The sequence below is a fragment of the Lagenorhynchus albirostris genome, chromosome 13 (genome assembly GCF_949774975.1).
Source record: "Lagenorhynchus albirostris chromosome 13, mLagAlb1.1, whole genome shotgun sequence".
NCBI lineage: Eukaryota > Metazoa > Chordata > Mammalia > Artiodactyla > Delphinidae > Lagenorhynchus > Lagenorhynchus albirostris.
In genome coordinates this window covers 31,623,953-31,646,800 of record NC_083107.1, presented here as the reverse complement: position 1 = coordinate 31,646,800, position 22,848 = coordinate 31,623,953, and the positions used below count along the sequence as shown (strand labels likewise).

Genomic DNA, 22,848 nt, shown 5'->3' with positions numbered 1-22,848 from the left:
CAAAAACCTTCAATTTTGATGAAAACCATTTTTTTCTTTTATGATTCATGTTTTACAAATAAACTAAAAATCCTTGCCTATGGTGGTCGTGAAGATTTTCTCTGATGTTTTCTTCTAGAAGTTCCATAGTTGTGGCTTTTATGTTTAAATTTTTGACCCATGTTTTTTGTACAAGTAAGGGTAAACTTTTATTCCAGTTATTTTGTTCAAAAGGCTCCCCTTACACTGGTACCTTTGATGTTTTTGTCAAAAATCAGTTAACTGTATAAAGTAACATGTTGTACACCTTAAATTTACACAATGTTACATGTCAAATATCCAATTAAAAAAGATTTTTTTAATCAATCAATGGACTGCCCTGGTGGCGCAGTGGTTAAGAATCCACCTGCCAATGCAGGCGACACGGGTTCAAGCCCTGGTCCGGGAAGATCCCACATGCTGTGGAGCAACTAAGTCCATGTGCCATAGCTAGTGAGCCTGCGCTCTAGAGCCCGTGTGCCACAGCTACTGAAGCCTGCACGCCTAGAGCCCGTGCTCCACAACAAGAGAAGCCACCGCAATGAGAAACCTGTGCACTGCAACGAAGAGTAGCCCCCGCTCGCAACAACAAAGACCCAACACAGCCAAAAATAAATAAATGATTAATTAAAAAAATGTTTTTATCGAGTATAGCTGAATAAAAGACTAGAGTTATTTAAAAAAAAATCAATCGAATACACACACATGGGTTTATACCCTCTACTCGGTTCTACTGATTTATTTATCTTATGCTAATACCACAGTTTTATGTTTCAGTCTTTAAATCAGGGAACACTGTCCTCACACTTCGTTGTTCTTTTTCAAAATTGTGCCAGCTCTTCTAAGACCTGGGTGTTCCCATATAGAATTAACAATTATTTGGTAATTTTTACTAAAACCCTGCTGAAAATGATTGGGATTGTCTTGAATCTACAGATCAATCTGAGTAGAACTGATACCTTAACAGTATCAAAGTCTTCCAATCTATGAATATGGTACCTCCCTCCATTTACTTAGGTCTTTTAAAGTTTCTCTCAGTGACGTTGCATAGTCCGGTGTATAGATCTTACATATATTTGGTTAAATTTACACTTGAATATCCCAATGTTTTTATTCTATTATAAATGGTATCTTTGTCAATTTCTTTTTTTTTTTCAATTGTTCACTGCTGTTATAGAGAGATTCCACTGCTTTTTGTATATTGCCCTTGTATCCTACAATCTTGCTAATAAGTTCACTTCTTATTTCTAGGAACAGGATTTACTACATACACAACCATGTCATCTGAGAATAAAGACAGCTTTACTTCTTCCTTTCCAATCTGAACGTATTACGTTTCTTCTACTGGACTTAATGTACTGGCTAGAACTTCTAGTACAGTTTTGACTACTATTGGTCAGAGTGAAAAACTACTTTTTTCCCCATGGAAAGCATTCAGTCTTTCATCATTAAATAAGTATGATGTTAGCTATAGGTTTTTGGTAGGTGCCCTTTATCAGGTTGATATAGTTCCCTTCTGTCCCTAATTTGCCAAAACTATTAATCATGAGTGGCTACTGAACTCTGTCAAACAAATGCTTTGCTACAACTATTAAGAAGATGTTTTTTCTCTTTTATTACATCAATATAGTGAATTACATTAATTGATATTTCTAGATAAAATCGTACTCCTGGGATAAACTCCACTTGACCATGCTTTACTGTCCTTTTTACATATTGTTGGATTTGACTTACAAATATTTAAGGATTTTTACACATATGTTCATGGTGAATACTGGTCTACAGTTTTCTATAATGTCTTCGGTACTGCTATTGGTATAACGCTAGCTTCTATTTTCTTAAGGATTCTTTATTTTTTTCCATTAAATGTTTGCTAGAATTTACCAGTAAAGCCATCTGGGCCCTAGAGTTTTCTTTGTGGGAAAGAATTCAATTTTATTAATAGATATAATGCTATTAAGATTTTCTATTTCCTTTTGTGTCAGTTTTAGGAACAGGCATACCTTGAAGATATCGCAGGTTTGGTTCTAGACCACTGCAAAATAGCAAGTCACATGAATTTTTTGGTTTCCCAATGTGTATAAAAGTTATGTTTACACTATACTGTAGTCTATTACGTATGCAACAGCATTGTCTAAAAAAAAATGTACATACCTTAATTTAAAGGTAAATTAAATTATGCTAAGTTTAATTAATAAATTATGCTAAAAAAGCTAACCACCATCTGAGCCTTCAGCAAGTCGTAACAGAAACATCAAAGGGGCTTCTCTGGTGGCGCAGTGGTTGAGAGTCCGCCTGCCGATGCAGGGGACACGGGTTCGTGCCCTGGTCCGGGAAGATCCCACATGCCGCGGAGCGGCTGCGCCCGTGAGCCATGGCCGCTGAGCCTGCGCGTCCGGAGCCTGTGCTCCGCATCAGGAGAGGCCACAACAGTGAGAGGCCCGCGTACCGCAAAAAAAAAAAAAAGAAACATCAAAGATCACTGATCACAGATCACCATAACAAATATGATAACAATAGTGAAAAAGTTTGAAATATCGCGAGAATTACCAAAATGTGACAAACAGACGCAAAGTGAGCAAGTGCTGCTGAACAATGGTATCAATACACTTGCTTTATACAGGGTTGCCACAAACCTCCAGTTTGTTTAAAAATTTTTAAAAAGCCAAAAAACAGTATCTGTGAAGCATGATAAAGTGAAGTACAATGAAAAGAGGTCTGCCTGTATTTGTTTTTTCAAGGAATTTGTCTTGTTTCATCCAACGTGTAGAACTTATTGGAATAAAACTGTTCATAAAATTCCCTAGTTATTCTTTTAACATCTGTAGGTATGTAAGTGATGTCAGTTGTTTTGTTACTAATATTGTTAACTGTGTTTTCTTTCTTTCTTCTAGAATGCTTCTTCAAAATGTGAATGCTATGTACCACTAACTTCCTCCTACCTTAGGTAAAAGATACAGTCAAAAATGATTCACCACCTCAAAACTCACAAAGGCAAATGAATACTGTCCAAAGATGTCACAAAAGAAGCTACACACTTAATCCTAAAAATACCTTCTTAGAACTGTCTTCAAAGCTCACTGAGTTTCGGGAGAAAATCTGTAATAGAAAAGCCATGTAATGTAAAAAGTTGGAAGAAACCTTGGAGATGAAAAACTCCAGATGAGGATAAAGACCCAGAGAGTTAAGTAAGTTGCTCAGTCTGTAAAGCTTGATGGCAAAAGCTGGGCGACGGGATTTCTTGAAATACTTTCCGATCTAATTTCTTTCCTTGTTAGTTACATCAGAAGAGTTAACATAGAAGGTTAGGCTAAGAGATACTAAACACTGCTGTTCCTCAACCTGCACTCTTGGGCCAAGTATGGAGAAAAGGGAATAATAAGAATATTTCCACTTCAGGTAGATAAAAATCAAACAACATATTTTTAAGATGTTCTCCTACTGGTTTTCCTGCTGAAGGTGTTTGTATTACTGTTGTTCTTCTCTTTTCGGTTTATTTACATTGTGGTTCAAATGAGAATATGCAATAAGCATATATTTATAAGATCATAAAAGCACATCTTCAAGTTTTCTCACTAAGTTATTAATAACCCTGGCTTGAAAGTCACACACTTTTTTTCTTTTAACCTAAGTATACCGTGTAGGTCAGTAACATATCTTAATCAAAAGATATGGCTCTCAAAGAGTTCCACTGTTTTTGTACGTCAAATCCAACCCTAACCCATTATATCACATTCTCCAAGCTTTTCTTTTATCTTTTCCTATGATATGCTGCAGTTAAACATATTAGTTGCACTTTTCTTTAGCTTTGTTATCAGTCCCCACCACCAACTCCCCCCAAAATATGGTATTTTCACAAAAGCATGCATATTCAAGAGTCTTCTTTTACTTTCAGCCCCATTTAGTCAAAAGACTTATTTATGGCTGCTCGAGAGCTCAATCTGGTTTATCGCCAAGAATGTAATACTGCATCCCCAGTCTCTGCTTTTTTCCCTTGCTGCCTTGCCTTTTACCTTAACATTAAGAAATTCCAGCATACAATTTATATAATGACTTTTACTTTCTTCTTGATGACATCTTCCACAGACAATTCTGGCTTCTTGCTCTAATTTGAACCACCTGCTTTCCAGGTCCCTGGCATAGTTGTTATCCCGGGATCTTCACTGGTGTCTTAAGAGATTTAGTTTCTTGGATCTTGTTTCATCTTTTTTCTCTAACTGCTCCTTCATTTTTCTGGGTACATATTCAAGAAGGTATGAAAGGTAAATTTCCCAAGTCCTTACATTTCTGGAAATGTCTTTAATTTGGCCTCTCACCTGAGTAATCATTTGGTTGCTATCAAATTCTAGATTTAGGAACTCAGAACGAACTTTGAGTTAACTGCCCTATTGCTTTCTAATATCTATTGCTGCTGCTAAGAAATCCAATGCCAGTAGACTCTTATTCTTTTTGAGGCCAACCTTTTCCCTGTCTAGCAGCTCTTAGGATTTTCTTTTTGCTCTTGGACTTTTAGAACTACAAAAGAGGTTGACACCAAATGGAGATCTTTTTTCATCTAAACTTCCCGATTATCAGAATGCTCTTTCAATCAGAAAATACGATTTTTTAGGTGAAGAAAATTTTCTCCTACTATTTCACTGATTATTTTTGCTTTTATTTCATGTAATATAACTTTTGAGATGTCTTTTAGACAGATGCTATTACATTCTGTATTTGTTCTCCAAGTTCCTCTTTTCTTGCGTATTTTTCCATCTCTTTTGCTCTAACATTCTGAGGGACAAGAATTTATACTTTTGCTAAATGGCTAGCTAGGCTTTCTTAAACCAGCTAAAGTAACTGTCTTCTACATACCAGCTACAAAATTACTCAATTTTGTGGTAGACTATGAAATTACTACATGCCACGGACTTCACTGCTGAAACTACCAATTTGTTAAGTGCTACCATGATGCCAAAATTTGACAGTATGGATAAAGAAAACAGAGCTAGCACTTCACTTTTCTTAAGACTACTCATCTAAAAACCTGAAATTTTTAGAATACAGTAAACAATCCAGGCATTGTTTTTTAAAAAGGTACTGTGATGGCAAAACAAGGTAGCAACTTCAAGCCTAGGCGTTCAAGTTCGTGCACTATACTTCATTACTCAGCAATAAAGCTTTACTGAAAGAAAACAGAATATAAGTAATTCTCAGTGGACTAGGTGAAATAAATTAGAGTTCAGGATCACTAATTACTAAGTAAATGATAAATCATGGCTGGTAGATTAAGCAGCATGAATTATTTGATACATTTATGAAGATTTAAACCTAAAGTAACAAGTGTACAAGTCAATTTCAAAGTTAGTGACATAAAATTTTTATGGATATTAAAAGTTTCCTCCAAAGATTTCTGAGATGATAAATAAAGATTTGGGAGTAAACCAGAAATTACTCTTTAGAACACACATCACTGAAAAATTCAAGTGAACTAGAGGGCACAAGGCGCTGGCGGGACGTGGGCCTGCAAAACCATGAGCGAAGCGGGTTCGAGCCCTCGACGGTGGGCGCGAGTGTCCCGCCTGCTCTCCTTTAGCGCAACCCATCGGCTCCACAGGAGGCAATTATGAAGCCCCTTGATCATAAGAAGCTGGATCTGGATGTGCCATATTTTGTAGATGTCGTAAGACGACAGAAAATGTAGCTGTTTATATCTGGGAAGACCTTCAGAAATTTCTTCCTGCAGGAGTTCTTCATAAAGTAAAAGTATATGAGGGCTTCCCTGGCGGCGCAGTGGTTGAGAGTCCGCCTGCCGACGCAGGGGACACGGGTTCGTGCCCCGGTCCGGGAAGATCCCACTTGCCGCGGAGCGGCTGGGCCCGTGAGCCATGGCCGCTGAGCCTGCACATCCGGAGCCTGTGGTCCGCAACAGGAGAGGCCACAACAATGAGAGGCCCGCATACAGCAAAAAAAAAAAGCATATGAAACTGACAATAATATTGTAGTCTATAAAGGAGAATAACTCTTAGAGGTTAGTACTATAGAATGATTTAATTTCTTTCCATATTTGAAGAAGATCAGATCGTCCCCTTGGACAATTAAGAAGTCATCACATAATTGTGACATCTCCGAATTGTGTTCTGGAGCACTTGATTTACCGGAATCATTGTGAGTAAGACCTGTTTTAAACTCAAATCTATCTTAAAACCAAATTGTAATGTATTCTGAGTATCATTTAAAGAGTGTTTCACCTATAGATTAAAATCATTTCAGCAACAAAAGAAAAAAATTAAAGTGAGTTAAGCTGGTACATATAAGAAAGAAAACATAAAAGAATGCAGAAAAAAATAAATGTAAAATATTTAAAGCAAACTCAAAAAAAAAGAATGCAGAAATGAAGGAGGAAATCAAATTAACTTTAGATTAACCTTTTCAGTGAAAAAGTTTTGTTTTCAAAACAAAGAAAAACCCTAGTCTAAGTAAAGAATATGAACATGTAAACCTCGCTGAGACAACTGACTGTGAGCAGAAATTAACAGCACAAATTGAAGTCAATATCTCTATGTTTTCAAGTCACTTGTAAGTATTTAAACCAGAAACAAAACTGATTGAATGAGACTGTTTACTCAAAATGAGAGCAGTGTCCTAATGGCTAAAGGTGTCTTCAAGGTTTCTACAGATAGTTCATTATGCAAAGGGAAACGTTCCTTCAGAGGCTGCCAAGCTCCTCTTGGTTCACCTTCTAACGAAAGAAAATTGAGAAAGCTCTTCAGATAAAAGACTGTTTTAGTCTTTCATCTACATTCAATCTACAAAATAGTCCCTCTGTTCACCAACTTTATCAAAATTATTCAGAATTATACTGGTTTTATCAACAGTAAAAAAATATTAGTTGAATCTGACTTTCCACTCATACTTCCTCCCGTGCTCCAATCTAGCCCTCTGCTGAACTATCTAACCTAGTATCTTGCACTCAGCCACTTTTCCAAATTATCATGCCAAGTTACAACCACAGTCTCAACTTTGAGCAAATCACCCCAACAGAGTATACATTTCCTACTCCAGACAGGCTAGCCAACAGACAGAAACAAAGTCACAATGGCCTAAAATAATTTAACTCAACAAAAAGCAAACACTCAATTAAGAGACAAAAAAAAAATCAGAGAATACCTAACTATGTCTTAGACAAGTCCAGTTTTGCCTAAAATCATTCATGTAGACAAACATAACATTAAACTTGTAAGAGTTACTATAAGAGAGGCTGTACAGTATTGTTATTAAAAATATAACTCTAGAGCACGACTGCTTGAGATTAAATCATGGTTTTGTTACTCTACCTGCTGCTGTGTGGTCTCAGGCCAGTTATTGATGCCTGTTTTCTCATCTATACAATGGGGAAAGTAACAATACCTCTTTCATGAGGCTACTGTGAGGATTAAGAAGGTAAATAAATGTATGTGAAATGCTTAGAACAGTGCCTGGCATGTGTTAATGCCATGTAAGTACTTGTTATTATTTATGAAAACAAGTGGGGTGATTGGTAACTACTGGGTTTTTCTAAAGATACAGCCTTTAAAATTATCCAACTAGCTGTCTCTACAGTCCAGCTCTGAGCTCTTACTAGCTTATTCAGTCAACAGATACTTACTCAGTATCTGCTCTATGCCAGGCATCGCACTTCCACTTCCACTGTCAATACCTCAAATCTTTTACGGGTGAAAATGAGTTCAACCGCCTCTTATTATTAAGGCTTGCTGTACTGCATGCCATACTTAACTATAATTAAATAATTACTTCTCCTTGATATTACTCTTAGTTATTTCCCGCCTCCTTTTTCCACTCATTAAAAAAAAAAAAACAACTTTATAAAGGAAACTTTCAAACACGTACAAAGGTTGAGAGACTCATAAAATGAATCCCACATATCTATCACCCAGTTTCAACCACTGACACATTAGAATCTTATTTATACACCCACTTCAATTATTTTAGAGCAAATCCCAGACATACCATGTCCTTATAACTGTTCAGTATTTATCATCTATCTCTAAGGTATTCTTTTACACCACAATATTATTACAACTAAAACATTAATTATTAATAATTAATTCCTTGATATTAAATAATCAGTGCTCAAATTTTCCCAAATAGCACAAATGATTTTACAGGTCTTTCCACTCCATCAGATTTAGCAATTAGGCAATGTGTCAATAAAATGAAGGTGACCATGGGAATTCCCTGGCGGTCCAGTAGTGAGGACTCTGTGTTCTCACTGCCAAGGGCCCAGGTTCGATCCCTGGTCGGTAAACTAAGATCCCACAAGTCACACGGTGTGGCCCCCCCAAAAAATAAATAAATAAAACAAAATAAATAAATACAAGGAAGGTGACCTTAATAACAACAGTGTCAGCAAAGTAGTAGGAGATGAAAGCCAGATTTGAGCAGGCAGAAATAAGGAAATGGAGATCACTGTATATGCTCATGCAAAGCTCAAATATGAGAAAGAAAGGAGAAGAACGGGGAGGCATGCGCAGGATCAGGATCAAAGGGGAGTTGATTATGTTTGTAACGTGAAGAAAAATGAAGACGCGGAGACACAGGTAAAAACAAAGAGAAACTAAAAACATAAGGTCCTAGAGATGAGAGGGGATGAGATCAAAAGCACAAGTGCCAAGGCTGACCTTGAATAAGAGAGGTATAACCTAAACTCTGATATTGAAAGGAAGGAGCTATTAAGCATGAGTACGAAAATGGGAAAATTTCCGTGTGTGGCAGGCAGGGGGTGATGGGGTGAGGAGGTAATGAGGTTAACACTTAAAAATGTTCTCGGTTTTCTTAAGCATTCGGAGATGAAAATCACTGATTAAAGGTAGGGTACTGGAAAGAATTATGCAGGGGGTTTAGATAAAATATTGAAGATCTGGATGGAATTTAAGGAAACTGAAAGGGACAAATGACCAGACAGGTGAAAGAATTAATCAGCATTCAAATCTTATGTAGATTTCAAAAAACAATTTCAAACATCACCCCTTCCATGAAGCTTTTCTTAATTTTCTTAACCAAAGGTAATTTTCCCTCCTTGGAACCTTTGCTTCTATTGCTCATAATGGTTTGTTTCCACTGTAAAAATTGATGCATTTCTTCTCTTTATCCCAGTAGCTAGACTGTAAGCATTCTGTGGGTACTTATCTGTGTGTCACAGGGTTAAAAACAGTACTTTACAGCATACAATTTAGAATCTTACTACCGTTTTAAAAAAGAGCATAATTTAAATACTAAAAGAACATATGAGACAGTAACTACTAAGGTGAGAGGACTACTGAAGGCCTCACAGAGAACACAGACCTGAGCTAGGTCTGGAAAGGAAGAGAAAGCACAACTTGAACAGGGGAAGTGTAAAAAGTAAAGTGCCTCAAGGATTGGTTTTAACATTTTATACATGGTAACAGCTGTTTACAAATAACACTAAGCTCTCCCATTAATAAAGAAGTTTTGCAAATGAGCAAAACAAGACTTACTACAATGTGTGGGTGGGGAAAAAAGTGGTGGTTTTAATGTGAATACGTTCAAATTCATCCAAATCATGTATAAAATATATTCTAGTAAACCAATTAGAAAATAGAGGAAAACTACATTTTTACTGGATGACAGAAGAATTCAGACAGATTCATATCTAGTTGAACAATCACTGACAAGTACAGATCTTTAGTGACAAGGCTCAAATTTCATCAAAGCACAGATGAAGTCCTAAGAAAGAAGACTTACTAAGTTCTAAAGATAAAACGGAAAGAGATAGCTTTTAACACTGTATGAAATCTATTTCAAATACTTACTATTTAAAAAAACTTGGCTTTCACCATCCTGGATGTAGCGAGGGGAACATCCATCTTGCCTTTTGCCCTGGTACATTTTTCTTTGCAATCAGGTAAATGACCCTCAGTCCCAGATCTTAAAGGAGTGCAGAAGGTAAGAACCTGGGACATCTTGCCCCCTTAGGACCTCTGTTCCCTGACCAAGAAACAAAAACTAACCTCCTAGTACCTCATACTTTTCAGAGCTGTACTCCCAACAGCCTACCCCAACTCTATTTGCAGCCTGAATCCTAGCTAATTACAGGCTTCTACACCTCCTTCTTGCCCACTAGCAACAGGAGGAAAACACCACAGGCTCAAGCTGAACAGTAAGTGGCAAGGCACAATTCTGAGCAGAACTCTTTCAATTCTAAAGAAACTATACAACTGACATGTCAATTATGGCACAGACAAGAATTATAGATCTAGATTAACACTCGGAGCACTAGTCTGTAAGTACTCTATCTTGACCACATTTCAGAGGTCAAACAAAAACAGCCATAGACAATGTGAGCAAATGGGCATGGTTGTGTTCCAATAAAACTTTATTAAAAAAACTGTAGGTAAGGCAGTAGTTTACCAACCTCTGGTCTAGAGAGTCATAATTAGGTTTGGTTTTGGTCAGTTCTAACAATACACTGGATACAACATTTTATCTTCATGTTTAAAACAGAAATACACACCTACATATGATCAAAATTATATAAGAAATTCATAAAGGAAAGCCTGGGAGGAAACAGTAAAATAAAATGTAAATAGTAGTACGGATGGCCAAACTATGGGTCATTGGTCATAGAGTATCACCATAAAAAAAAGTTTAAGAAACTGTAGAAATTATAAAATGGAAAATAAAATGGATTAATAAACAAGTAATTTAAGCTTATGGTAACTGTTCTAAAGAAAATAAACAGGGTACTGCCCATGTTAGAGAGAATCTGAAGAGAGCATAGAAAGAGAAAACATCTCCGAAGAGGGGACATTTTATAGGAGACATTTATGCTGAGATCTGAAAGACGATGAAGTTGCTCAAGAAAAGAGCTGATGGAAGAGCATTTATCCAGAGCTCATAAGCAAGCAAAGGTGTTGATGAGAATGAAAGAAACTGACAAGTGTTCTGGGAAAATAAAGGAGACTAATGAAACAATGAGCAATGGGGAAATGGTTTTAATAAGACAAAAAAGAAGAGACATCTCATTGCAAAGTAAGATGTCTCCAAACAAGGCAGGACCAGCTTCATCAAACAGGGATGGCAGAAAGGGCAAGGAAGGTTCAGAAGACTTTGGGAATTCTGGGACCTCAGGACGGTATCTAAACTTACCAGCGTCCCCATTCCAATTCTCATGATCTCCCTCTTCCTCAATCATTGTACTTTCACACAAGAGACCTTTTGATTTTTATTTAAGCTCCCTGGTCCTCTGATCCTTGAATCAAGAATTTCTAAGATTGTCATTTTCTTTCTTTATGTTCTCCAGTATAGTCAGAACAGCCAGCCCACCCACACTTCTTATACTCCTCCTCCCCAGAAACGTCTTGTACGATAGCTCCTTAGTCTCTCAGTTTTGCCTTCAATAAGCACTTCATTTTACATAACCACAAGTTAAGTAAGTTAACTGTTTACTTGCAGCTTTGTTAATCTGAAAAACTTCAGTTGGGTTAAGCCACTGAGATTTGAGGGTCAGTTTGTAATTACAACATAGTGCAGACACTAATAATAAAGAGGTCTATAAAAAAATCTTTCCCTATTCTGGTAACTCAGAAACGCTCTAAGTCAAATTCACTGCCATTTAAAATGGTTAAGGGCTAACTTCGCTATATAAATTTATAGAGGCGTAAGATTTACATACATACATATATAGAATGTGAAAATAAAAGAAGTTCTTGATAAGAATATTTGACTTACAGTGTGAGCACATTTCCAAAGGATAACTTGCCTCATTTCCCTGGAGGAAAAAAAAAAAAAAATTAGTCATAAAATTGGCACAAATGTCTTTAAAAGATTGAACTTAAATATTCTGAGTCACAAAACATCGGGAAATAAGCCATAAACGAAATGTGTCTAGATCTATAAATATTTTTGATGAAAAAATTATACAGTATGATAGAAAGAGCTCTTGCATTAAACAGGCCTGAGTTGTGGCCCTGTCACTTAAGATTTATGCAAAGATTTGATTAAAATTTATTTTAAATATTTTTAACACCCTAAACATACTGTATATCAAATTTTAACACACTACAGACTGTCAGTGCACTAAGCTGTCTTGCTGGATGAACTCATTTTTGGGTAGAGCTCAGAATAAAGCTTCTCCAGCCATTTCTATTTAATTGAAGAGTTTACTGAGACTGCAAAGCTGTTAAGAAAACAAAAATCCTTTTATACCTGCATTGAAACAGAATGTTCTGTACGCTATGCAACAAAAATAAGAAAAATACTAATAGGAAGGTAGGTCCAATGTAAGACAGCCAGCCACTTGAACTCCAAATTTTTCTTTTCATGAGAAGTCTTATCTCATGGATAAACTCTAATTCGCCTGAACTCCTAATTTACAAAAAGTTTACTTAAAAGTGCTCTAGAAAAACTACAGACCTGACCCAATGCCTACATTTAAAATTCTTGATGACTGGGTCCAGGGAGGTCAAGTAAGCTGGTGAAAGATCACACCATTTGATTAGCAATGGAACCAGAAGTAGTTCTAAATCTAAAACTGTAAAAATTCCAAGTATAACAGACTCACACAAAGTAAAAATCATGAAGAAAATCTTTTTAAAAGTCTACAGAATTTAAAGTAATACAAATTGAATTTTTAAAGTTCAACAACAGATTGAGTATACCATGCATCCTATATCCCATCTATCTAATCTTGACCCTGTCTAGCAGCAAGTGTACAATGGGATTAACATTTAAATATTGATATTTGAATATACCTATGTATCCTAAGAAGTTATTAAGTGCCACCTGAAATAAGAAGTACCATTTTAGTGTGGCTGGCTAGCTTTTAAACTCTTAAAAGTATCTCTTATTCTGAGTAAACTTAAGATCTGAGAAAAGTTTATCAGTAAATTAGCATCTTTAACTCCTATCTTGCTGACAATAATTAGTCTTTTCCTTGAAAATTATAGCAGATAATTTAACTGGTTAATCTAGTTTTAGGTCACTTTAAACATCAAATATATATTAAAACAGAGACAGGAGTAGCAAACATTAATAAAAATGACATTATTAATTAGCAGAGATGGAGTTCTACTTATTTTGCACCTTACTTAATTGACCTTAAGATTCTTACCATGATTCCTATCTTTTACTGTCTCACATATTCTTTCATGTCTAAATTTTTTAAATACGCTTTAAAAAATATTATTCCAGGACTTCCCTGGTAGCTCCCTGGTTGAGAGTCCGCCTGCCGATGCAGGGGACAAGGGTTCGTGCCCCGATCCGGGAAGATCCCACGTGCCCCGGAGCGGCTGGGCCTGTGAGCCATGGCTGCTGGGCCTGCACGTCCGGAGCCTGTGCTCCGCAACGAGAGAGGCCACAACAGTGAGAGGCCCACGTACCGCAAAAAAAAAAAAAAAAATTAATCATAAAAATACTCAATCCAAAGAAAGTCAGATAAATAGGAAGGATCAAAAATCAAATGAGGAAAAAAATACAAAGTAACTAGCAAGATGGTAGATTTAAATCCAAGCATTTTGAGAATTATATTAATTACATTCAACGTAAATGGTCTAATAACTCCAATTCAAAGAAGATACAACTATATACTATCTAAACGAAGTCTACTTTACAGATAGGCTGAAACTAAAAAGACAGGAGGAGATATACCACACAAGTAATAATCAAAAGAAAGATACAGTGGCTAAGAATACTGGACAATGTAGAATTCAGAACAAGGAATATTACCAGGGATAAAGAGGACTATTTCATAACCTTAAAAGAGTCAATTCATTAGGAAGATGTAACAATCCTAAATATATTGTGATATATAATGAGAAATATCCTTGGGTCCTCATTCATTTCTAGCACAAGAGCTCCTTAGAATGTCTCAAGTGTGGAGAGCTATAAAGATTTCTTTTGTTATGTTAATGAGGTGACTATAGGAAAGGACTAAAGGTAGGGGTTGGTGGCCAGGAGAACCAATCGTGTGATTAGAGGTTGGACCTTCCAGTCCCACCTTCCAATCTCTAGGGAAGAGAGATAGGCTGGGGGTTAAACCATTCGCCAATGATTTAAGCTGGGCTGGAGACTGAGCTCAATCACCACTGATAGTGATTTAATCAATCATGCCTATCTAATGAAGCCTCCAGAAAAACCAAAAGGATGGGTTGGAGAGCTTCTTGGTTGGGGGGCATGTGGAGATGGAGGGAGACTGGAGCACCTGGAGAGGGCATGGAAGCTCCACACCCCTTCCATGCACCTTGCCCTAGACATCTCTTCCATCTGGCTGTTCCTGAGTTACATCCTCTTATAGTATGTCAGTGATCTAGGCAGTAAAATGTTTCTCTGAGTTCTGAGTGGCACTAGCAAATTACTCAAACTCAAGGTGGGGGTTGTTGGAACCTCCAATCTATAACCGGTTGGTCAGAACTTCAGGTAACAACCTGGACTTGCAATTCGCATCTAAAGGAGCGGGGGAGGGGGCAGTTTGTAGGACTGAGCCCTTAACCTGCGGAAGCTGATGCTATCTCTAGATAGTGTCAGAATTGAGTTGAATTGCAGGACACCCAGCTGCTATCTGAGAATTCTGTGGATGTGTAGGGAAAAATACGTTGTAACTGGGTCCCAGAACCCTTTCATATATAGTTATCCCTCAGTATCTACAGGGAATGGGTTCCAGGACCCTGGCAGATACCCAAATCCATGCATTCACTTGGATCATGTAGTATCGATGCTACAGTATTTATTGAAAAAAATCCCTGCATTAGTGGACTCACACAGTTCAAACATCTGTTGCTCAAGGGCCAACTGTATATACTTAATAACAGGGCTTCAAAATACAGAGAACTGAAAGTTAAACAGACAGTCATATTTGGAGATTTTAACATTTCTCTCACAGTAAATAACAGAAAATAAGTAGACCAAAGGAAAAAATAAGTTGTGGAAGATCAGAACAACACACTATCAACCAAGATGTCCTAAAACAACAAAATATTCTTTTCTACTGCACACGAACATTCACGAAGACAGACATTATTCTGAGCCTAAAAAAAAGTCTCAATAAACTTTAAAGGTTTGAAACCATACAGAATATATTTTTTCATTACAATGGAATTAAGCAAGAGAGGTATTTAGAAACATCCAAATATTTGAAAATGAACAACACAATTCTAAATAACCCATGAGTCACAGAAGAAATGATGAGAGAAATCAGAAAATATTCTGAACAGAGTAAAAACGGAAGCTATCAGAATTTAAAGGATGCAGGTTAAGCAGTCTTTTGAGGAAAATGCTATTACAAGGGAAGTCCAAAACCCAGTGATCTGTTCCCACCTTGAAAAGCTAGAAAAAGAATAAATTAAACCCAAGGCAAGGGGAAAAAGAGAAAAAAAAGCAGAAATTAATGAACTAGAAAATGGACAAACAGAAAGAAAAATCAGTAAAACCAAAACTCATTTTTTGGAAAAGGTCAATAACTAACACCCCAGGCAATCACTAGAGATTTTACAGACATTAAAAGAAAAATAAATGGATATTCAAAAAAAGTATGAAAATAAAATTTATAACTTAGATGAAATGGACAAGTTTCTTGAAAAATAAAATCTACCAAAACTGACTCAAGAAAAAAATAAAGTTGAACAGCTCTATTGCTATTAAAATAAACTGAACTGGAGTTTAAAAAGAACACACAAAACCTTCTTAACAAAGAAAACTAAAGACTTTGATGGCTTCACTGGTTCAATTCTATCATATATTCAAAGTCTGAAAAACATACCAATCCTATACAAATTCATTCAGAAAGCAGAAGGGGAAGGAATAGTTCTAACTCATTTTATGAGGCCAGCTTACCCTGACAGCAAAATCAGACAGTGCCATTACAAAAAAGAAAACTCTACTCCAATATTTCTTCATGACCATGGATGGAAAAATCCTTAACAATATTTGATGAAATTAAATCCAGAAAAATATTTTAAAGAATAAAAATCATGACCAACTGAGGATTATCCCAGTAATGCAAGGTTGGTTTAATATTCAAAATTAACACGGTTCATCATACTAACAGAATAAAAAATGCCATACCTATGGTCATCTCAACAGATAGAATAAAAACATCTGACAAATTTAAATACCCCTTCGCAACAAAACAAGAACTCAGTAAACTAAGAATCTTCCTCAGTCTATAAAGGCTATCTACAAAAAGCCTACAGCTAACATCATACTTAATATCGTGAAGGAATGCCTTCTCCCCAAGATCAGGAACAACATAAAGTTATCTGCACCAGTGCAATAAGGCAAGACAAAAGAAATAAAAGACATACAGATTGGAAAGAGGAAGTTAAACTGCCTTTACTTGCAAATGACATCATTGTACATGTAGACAAATCCTAGACAAACTACAAAAAAGCTATCAGAACTAATAAATGAAACAAGGTCACAGGATACAAGGTCAATATATAAAATCGAATGTACTTCTACATTCTGCAAGCAATGAAAAATGAAATTAGGATCCCGTTCACTTAGAAAATCATCAAAAATACAAAATATTTAGTAAAATATGTGCAAAGATTGTACAATGAAGACCATGAAACATAACTGAGAGAAATTCAAGATGATCTAAAAAAACAGAAAGCTATATCATGTGCATAGATCAGAAGACTCATTAAGATGGCAATTCTTCCCATACTGATTAACAAATAAAAAACAATCCCAATTAAAATCCCAGTAAAATATTTTATAGAAGTCAATACACTGATTCTAAAATGTATATGGAAATGCAAAGGATATAAACAGCAAACAAGCTGAAAAAGAAGAACAATGTTGAAGGACTTAAAACTTGAAGAATTATTATAAATCTAAAGTCATCAACAGAGTAACAGTGGTACAAGAGTAGACATAAAGTTCAATGGAGCAGAATAAAATGAAAAAAAAAATACATAAACACCCAGAGTCAAGTGATATCTAACAAAGATGTCCAGGTAATTCAGTGAGGGAAAACCTCTGCAACAAGTGATGCTAAAACAAATGGATAGCAGTATACAAAAGAAAAAAAAAGAAAAACTCCCCCAAAGATCTGAATAGATATTTTACAACAAAAGATATATACATAACAAATAAGCACACGAAAAGATGTTTCACACCATTAGATATTAGAGAAATGAAAATTTAAACTACAATGTGATACCACTACATGTGCAACTAGTGTGTGTTTGTGTGTGGCTAAAACTTAAAAACAGAGATACCAAGTGTTACTGAAAATGTAGAACAAATGGTTGTGTGCTGCGCAGAATCCCAGGATGTCCTGAAATTTCCAGCCTCTGGTATATAAACATCTCCCAGTTATTCAAACACTAATCTAGGTACCGCTGCAAAGTGATTTTGTATATGTAATTAAGGTTCCAAAACAATGATCTTAGGATAAGATTATTCAGGTTGATCTGTTCTAGTCATAAGAGCCTTTTAAAAAGAGAGAGGGGAAGTCAGAGATTCAAAGCCAAAGAATTCAACACCAGGGAGATGGAGTGAGTCTCTAAGAGCTGAGAGTGGCCTCCAGCTGACAGTGAGCAAGGAAACAAAGATCTCAATCCTACAACGGCAAAGAACTGAATTCTGCCAATAACGTAAATAAGCTTGGAAACAGAATCTTCCTCAAAACCCCCAGATAAGAACTCAGTCTGGATGTCAGCCCTGTGATCCCTGAAGACCCCATGCTAAATTTCTGACCTACAGAACTATGAAACAATAAATAGGTGCTGTTTTAAGCTACTAGGTTTTTGGTAATTTGTTACTCAGCAATAGAAAACTAGCACCCAGACATACAGTACATGTAGCTAAAAGGAAAATGTTGACATATCAAGTGTCAACTAAAAATGAAACTCTTATACATTGCTGGTGGGAACTAAAATGAAAACATGGCCACACAAAGATTTGTACTCATATGTCCATAGAAGCTTTATTGTTAATAGCCTAAACAAGACACAACCTAAATGTCCATCAGCTGTCAAATAGATAATACTGTGGTGTATCCAAACAACGCAGTGCTACTCACTAATGAATAGGCAAAGACTACTGATACACATAACATAGATAATTCTCAAAAGTTACGTTAAAAGAACGCAGATACAAAAGGTTACATGCAGCATGATTCCATTTATAAATCCTAGTACCTAGTATAGTTACTGAAAGATCAGGGGTTGCCACGGATCGGAGGGTGAATGCAATGGGGTACCAAGTAACATCTGAGGGTAACAGAAATGTTCTACATCTTGATTGTGGTGATGCTTAAAAAACTATATACATTTATCAGGACACATTAACTGTACACATGAAATTGGTAAACTTTATTATATGGCAAGTTATACCTCAATAAAGGTGATTTTTATAACTTAATAAGGAGTCCCAGGTATAATGGAATTGTTTCAGAACACATAAATTTAAGTCTCTAGTTAAGATAAAAATCTTATCACTTCTTAAAAAATAATAATATAGTTTCCAGTCATGCTATTATTCCAAAACCATATGGGATCTTTAGTTTCATAAGACACATATGCATTTCAAGATAACAAATTATATATTTTTCAGATTATCTTGTAGTATCATGAGGAACCAGAAACTATTTATTAGTAATCTTGACCCTTATAATTTTTTTCATCTGTTATTTAGTCCCTTTCTCAGATTATAAAGTCCAGGATGGCAACAATCTCTTATTATCTTTTTATATCCCTAGCCAGATTTAACATTATCCTAAATTTACTGAAGGAAGAGTTTTACAGGTGCATGTAAAAATCTACATAGCCTTAAAAAACTTGGTTTAAGTGGAATTTTAAGCATCAATGTGTTGAACAGTGAGCCTGTCACTTTGAGGAAAATAACTGACACATGAAACATGAAATATAGAAAACCTTAGCAAAGAAATAAAAGATATAAAAAAGAACCAAATAGCAATTTTAGAACTGAAAAACAATAATTGATACAGTAACGCAGTAAGTAAACTCAACAGAATAGAGCTGACAGAGGAAACAGTCAGTAAACTGGCAGATGGAGGAAAACAAATTACCCAGTCTGAACAACAGAAAGAAAAAAGACTGAAAAAAATAATCTACAGAGCCTCAGGGAACTGTGCGACTATAAAAAAGATTTAACACTTGTCTTCTACTTCTGAGAATAAAGAATATCTGTTTTAAAAGTTACTAAGACGGTCTGATTTTATCCTAGAAAAAAAACTGATTTGTGGTAATTGGCAAACTTTGTCTTTCAGCAAATAGAGACATTTGGATTGATTCTAACTTTTTCCTCAAGTCCATATTATTCAGCATTTTAAAAATAAATTTATTATGCTTATCAATTTTGGTATACAAAAAAATCAGTAAGAATATGAAAATATGTTCTAAAGAAATTTTCTGGCAAAGAAATGAAAAAAATATTTTTGGATCTTTTTATCTCATTTTGTTTAGAGTTTCTTTGATCTTAAAGTGTCAAGATGTGAGAAAACCAAAATAAATTTTATAGATGCATACTGTAAAGTTTAGAATATTTTCAAAGGGCATGCTGTCCGAATATTTAGACATTCATCTTTATCTAGCAGACTTTAAGAAGTGACAGCATTGTCTTATTTGGTTATAGACTCTCCTTGTGAAGTATAAATATTATTTCAGTAATAAGAGTAACTGCTTGCTTATCTGAAGTGCATATAAATGCTTAAAAGATAAAAGTGAGCATCAAGGAAAGTAAAAATCTAAAGTTTTTTAATAACTGAAATTTTAAGAATTTGATTCTCCCAATACACCATTAAGGATAAGGTAGGTTTTTATAAATGTTCCTTATCTGAGTTAGCTCCTCCTAAGTATCTTTTTCCTAAATTTTTTTTTTTCAAATTATGAATGGGTCCTGAATTTTATCAAATGCTTTTTCTTCATCAACTGATATGATCATGTAATTTTTCTTCTTTAGCATGTTAATATGGTGTATTAGTTGATTTTCAAATAGTGAAGCAGCCCTGCTCCATCCCTGCCTCCAATGAGCCATAAATTCTATTTGCTTATATTTTGTTAAGGACTTTTGCATCTACATTGATATAGTAATACTGACCTACAGTTTTCTTCTTGGGATTTTTTTTTTTTTTTTGGTATCAAGGCAATAGGGCTAAACTACCTAATTCATATTGGGTGAGATGTGGTGGTCTGTATTTTTCAAGAAACTGGTCCATACATCAAAGTTGTCAAATTTATGTTTGTAGGGCTTCCCTGGTGGTGCAGTGGTTGAGAGTCCACCTGCCGATGCAGGGGACATGCGTTCGTGTCCTGGTCTGGGAAGATTCCACATGCAGTGGAGCGGCTAAGCCCGTGAGCCATGGCCGCTGAGCCTGTGTGTCTGGAGCCTGTGCTCCGCAACGGGAGAGGCCACAACAGTGAGAGGCCCGCGTACCGGGGGGAAAAAAAAAAAAAAAAAGATTTTTAAAATTTATGTTTGTAGAGTTGTTCATAGTATTCCCTTTATTATCTTTTTCATATCTGCAGGGTCTATGGTGATACCTTTCTCTTTTTTAAAAATTTATTTATTATTATTACTTTTTGGCTGCATTGGGTCTTGCTGCGCGCAGGCTTTCCCTAGCTGTGGCGAGCAGGGGCTACTCTTCACTGCAGTGCATGGGCTTCTCATGGTGGTGGCTTCTCTAGTTGCAGAGCACAGGGTCTAGGCACACAGGCTTCAGTAGTTGGGGCTCGCGGGCTCTAGAGCACAGGCTCAGTAGTTGTGAAGCACAGGTTTAGTGCTCCGCGGCATGTGGGATCTTCCCGGACCAGGGCTCAAACCCATGTCACCTGCACTGGCAGGCGGAATCTTAACCACTGCGACACCAGGTAAGTCCAATACCTTCTATTTCATTCCTGATACTGATAACTTCGTTTTTTCTTTAATTTCTCTCAGTCTTGCTAAAAGTTTGTCAATTTATTGATCTTTTTGAAGAACCAGCTCTTTCATTGATTTCCTTTACTGTTCTTCTGTTTTCAATTTCACTTTTCTTTATTCCCTTCCTTTGGGTAGATTTTTCTTTCTTTTTGGTTCTTGAGATAGAAGCCCTCTTTCTTCCTCTCTCAGGAATCCAATGAGACAAGTGTTAAATCTTTTTTATAGTCCCACAGTTCCCTGAGGCTCTGTAGATTATTTTTATCAGTCTGTTTTCTTTCTGCTGTTCAGACTGGGTAATTTCTTTTCCTCTATCTGCCAGTTTACTGATTCTTTCCTCTGTCTGTTGAGTTTACACACTGCATCAGTTTACACACTGCATCACTGTATCAATTATTGTTTTTCAGTTCTAAATTGCCATTTGGTTGTTCTTTATATCTTCTATTTCTTTGCTGAGGTCTTCTTTATTTCATGTGTCAGTTATTTTCCTTGAAATGACAGCCTCACTATTCATTTTTGAGAACGTGTCTGTCAAATACTCAAGTGTGAAGGACCAGATTTTGTCAGTTGTTTTCAAGCAATTTTGGTGTTCTATGAAAAAGATAGCTACTTCAGCTTAAAAATCACATAAGTGCTTGTTTTCCCTTAAAACAACCACCATAAATTACATACGCAGAAGTGATGATTTATACATATCATTTCGTCATACAGGGTATTAAAGATACATGTAGTGGTTAGATTTGATAAAATTAATACTTTTTACTGCTTTACCAAGGATATTGTGAAACTGGTATTTTTTAAAACTGCAATTGCATGGCAGTGAATACAATGATTACTGGTACAGTACAGTGTCACTGTTCTGATTCATGCTAAGGTATCAGCAGTTTTACCAGCCAGTGCTTTTGCACCATCAGTGCAAATGTAAACAGAGTGGATTAAACAAATATTATTTTTGTGTTATAATGAAAACATTTTGACCTCATGGACCCCCTGAAAGAGCCTTGGGGATTTCCCGGGTATACATGGACCACTCTGAAAACTACTGATCCAATCCAAAGATCATATTTAAATTTTGCAAATTGAGAGTATTAGCATTTGAAGAGAAATTCACCAGTGAAAAAGAAAGCAATCCAATACAGCAACAAAACCAGTAGACTATGGATCTATTTTCTATTTGTTCTAATACTTTATTATGGTTCCATAATAATATTCTATATCATTCTACAATACATATGTCCCAATAGCATTCTTTATAGAAAAAAGAAATATTGGATCATGTATTGTATTCAATAGTCATGTCTCTCTTTAGCATACTTTAAGTCGGAACAATTCTTCAGTCTGTTTATATCTTTCATGACTTGTGTCCACCGCATCGGCAGGCAGACTCTCAACCACTGCGCCACCAGGGAAGCCCCCTTCAACATTTTTTACTTTGCTTCCTCCTGCAGGGAAAGATTTCTTTTTCCTTCCTATCTATATGTACTTAGGTATTTCAGTATGGACTTAATGGATTTTATTTCAATGGGTTATAATCTTTTATCATTATCTAATTTGATGTTTAAATTGTCCCACATTTGGCCAGTGGGAACCTTCCCCTTCAGGCTGGTTCCTGTGTCCTTTTAATATATTCCCATCATTCTACGGGCCTTCCTAACCTTCTGGCACAAGACGTTGCAAGCATACATTGTACTTTCCCTGCCCCAGTCCTGAAATCAGCTATTTCTCCAAGGAGCCCAAGATTCTTTTAGTGGAGAATGGTTAATGGTACCACTTGACGAAGAAAAGTTCTTAATTTTAATGCAGTCTAACTTATTTATCTCTTATTTTACACTATGACTAATTCATAACACACCAGATTATTCTTTTACTGAGCTGCCTGAATATAAATATAGCTTTACTATATGAATTTATAACTGTTTATATTGCTTTATTAATATTCTGAAATATTTTCCT

At 35.9% G+C, this 22,848-nt stretch overlaps 1 protein-coding gene across 1 annotated transcript in view; it reads right to left on the bottom strand.

The window, feature by feature from the left end:
- Nucleotides 1-22,848, bottom strand: part of PPP3R1 (protein phosphatase 3 regulatory subunit B, alpha) — a 59,974-nt gene that overhangs the window by 15,376 nt on the left and 21,750 nt on the right. The window contains exon 2 of the mRNA XM_060170058.1: nt 11,746-11,785. Within this exon, the coding sequence (XP_060026041.1) occupies nt 11,746-11,785 (40 nt within the window). The remainder of the gene's footprint in view (nt 1-11,745; nt 11,786-22,848) is intronic.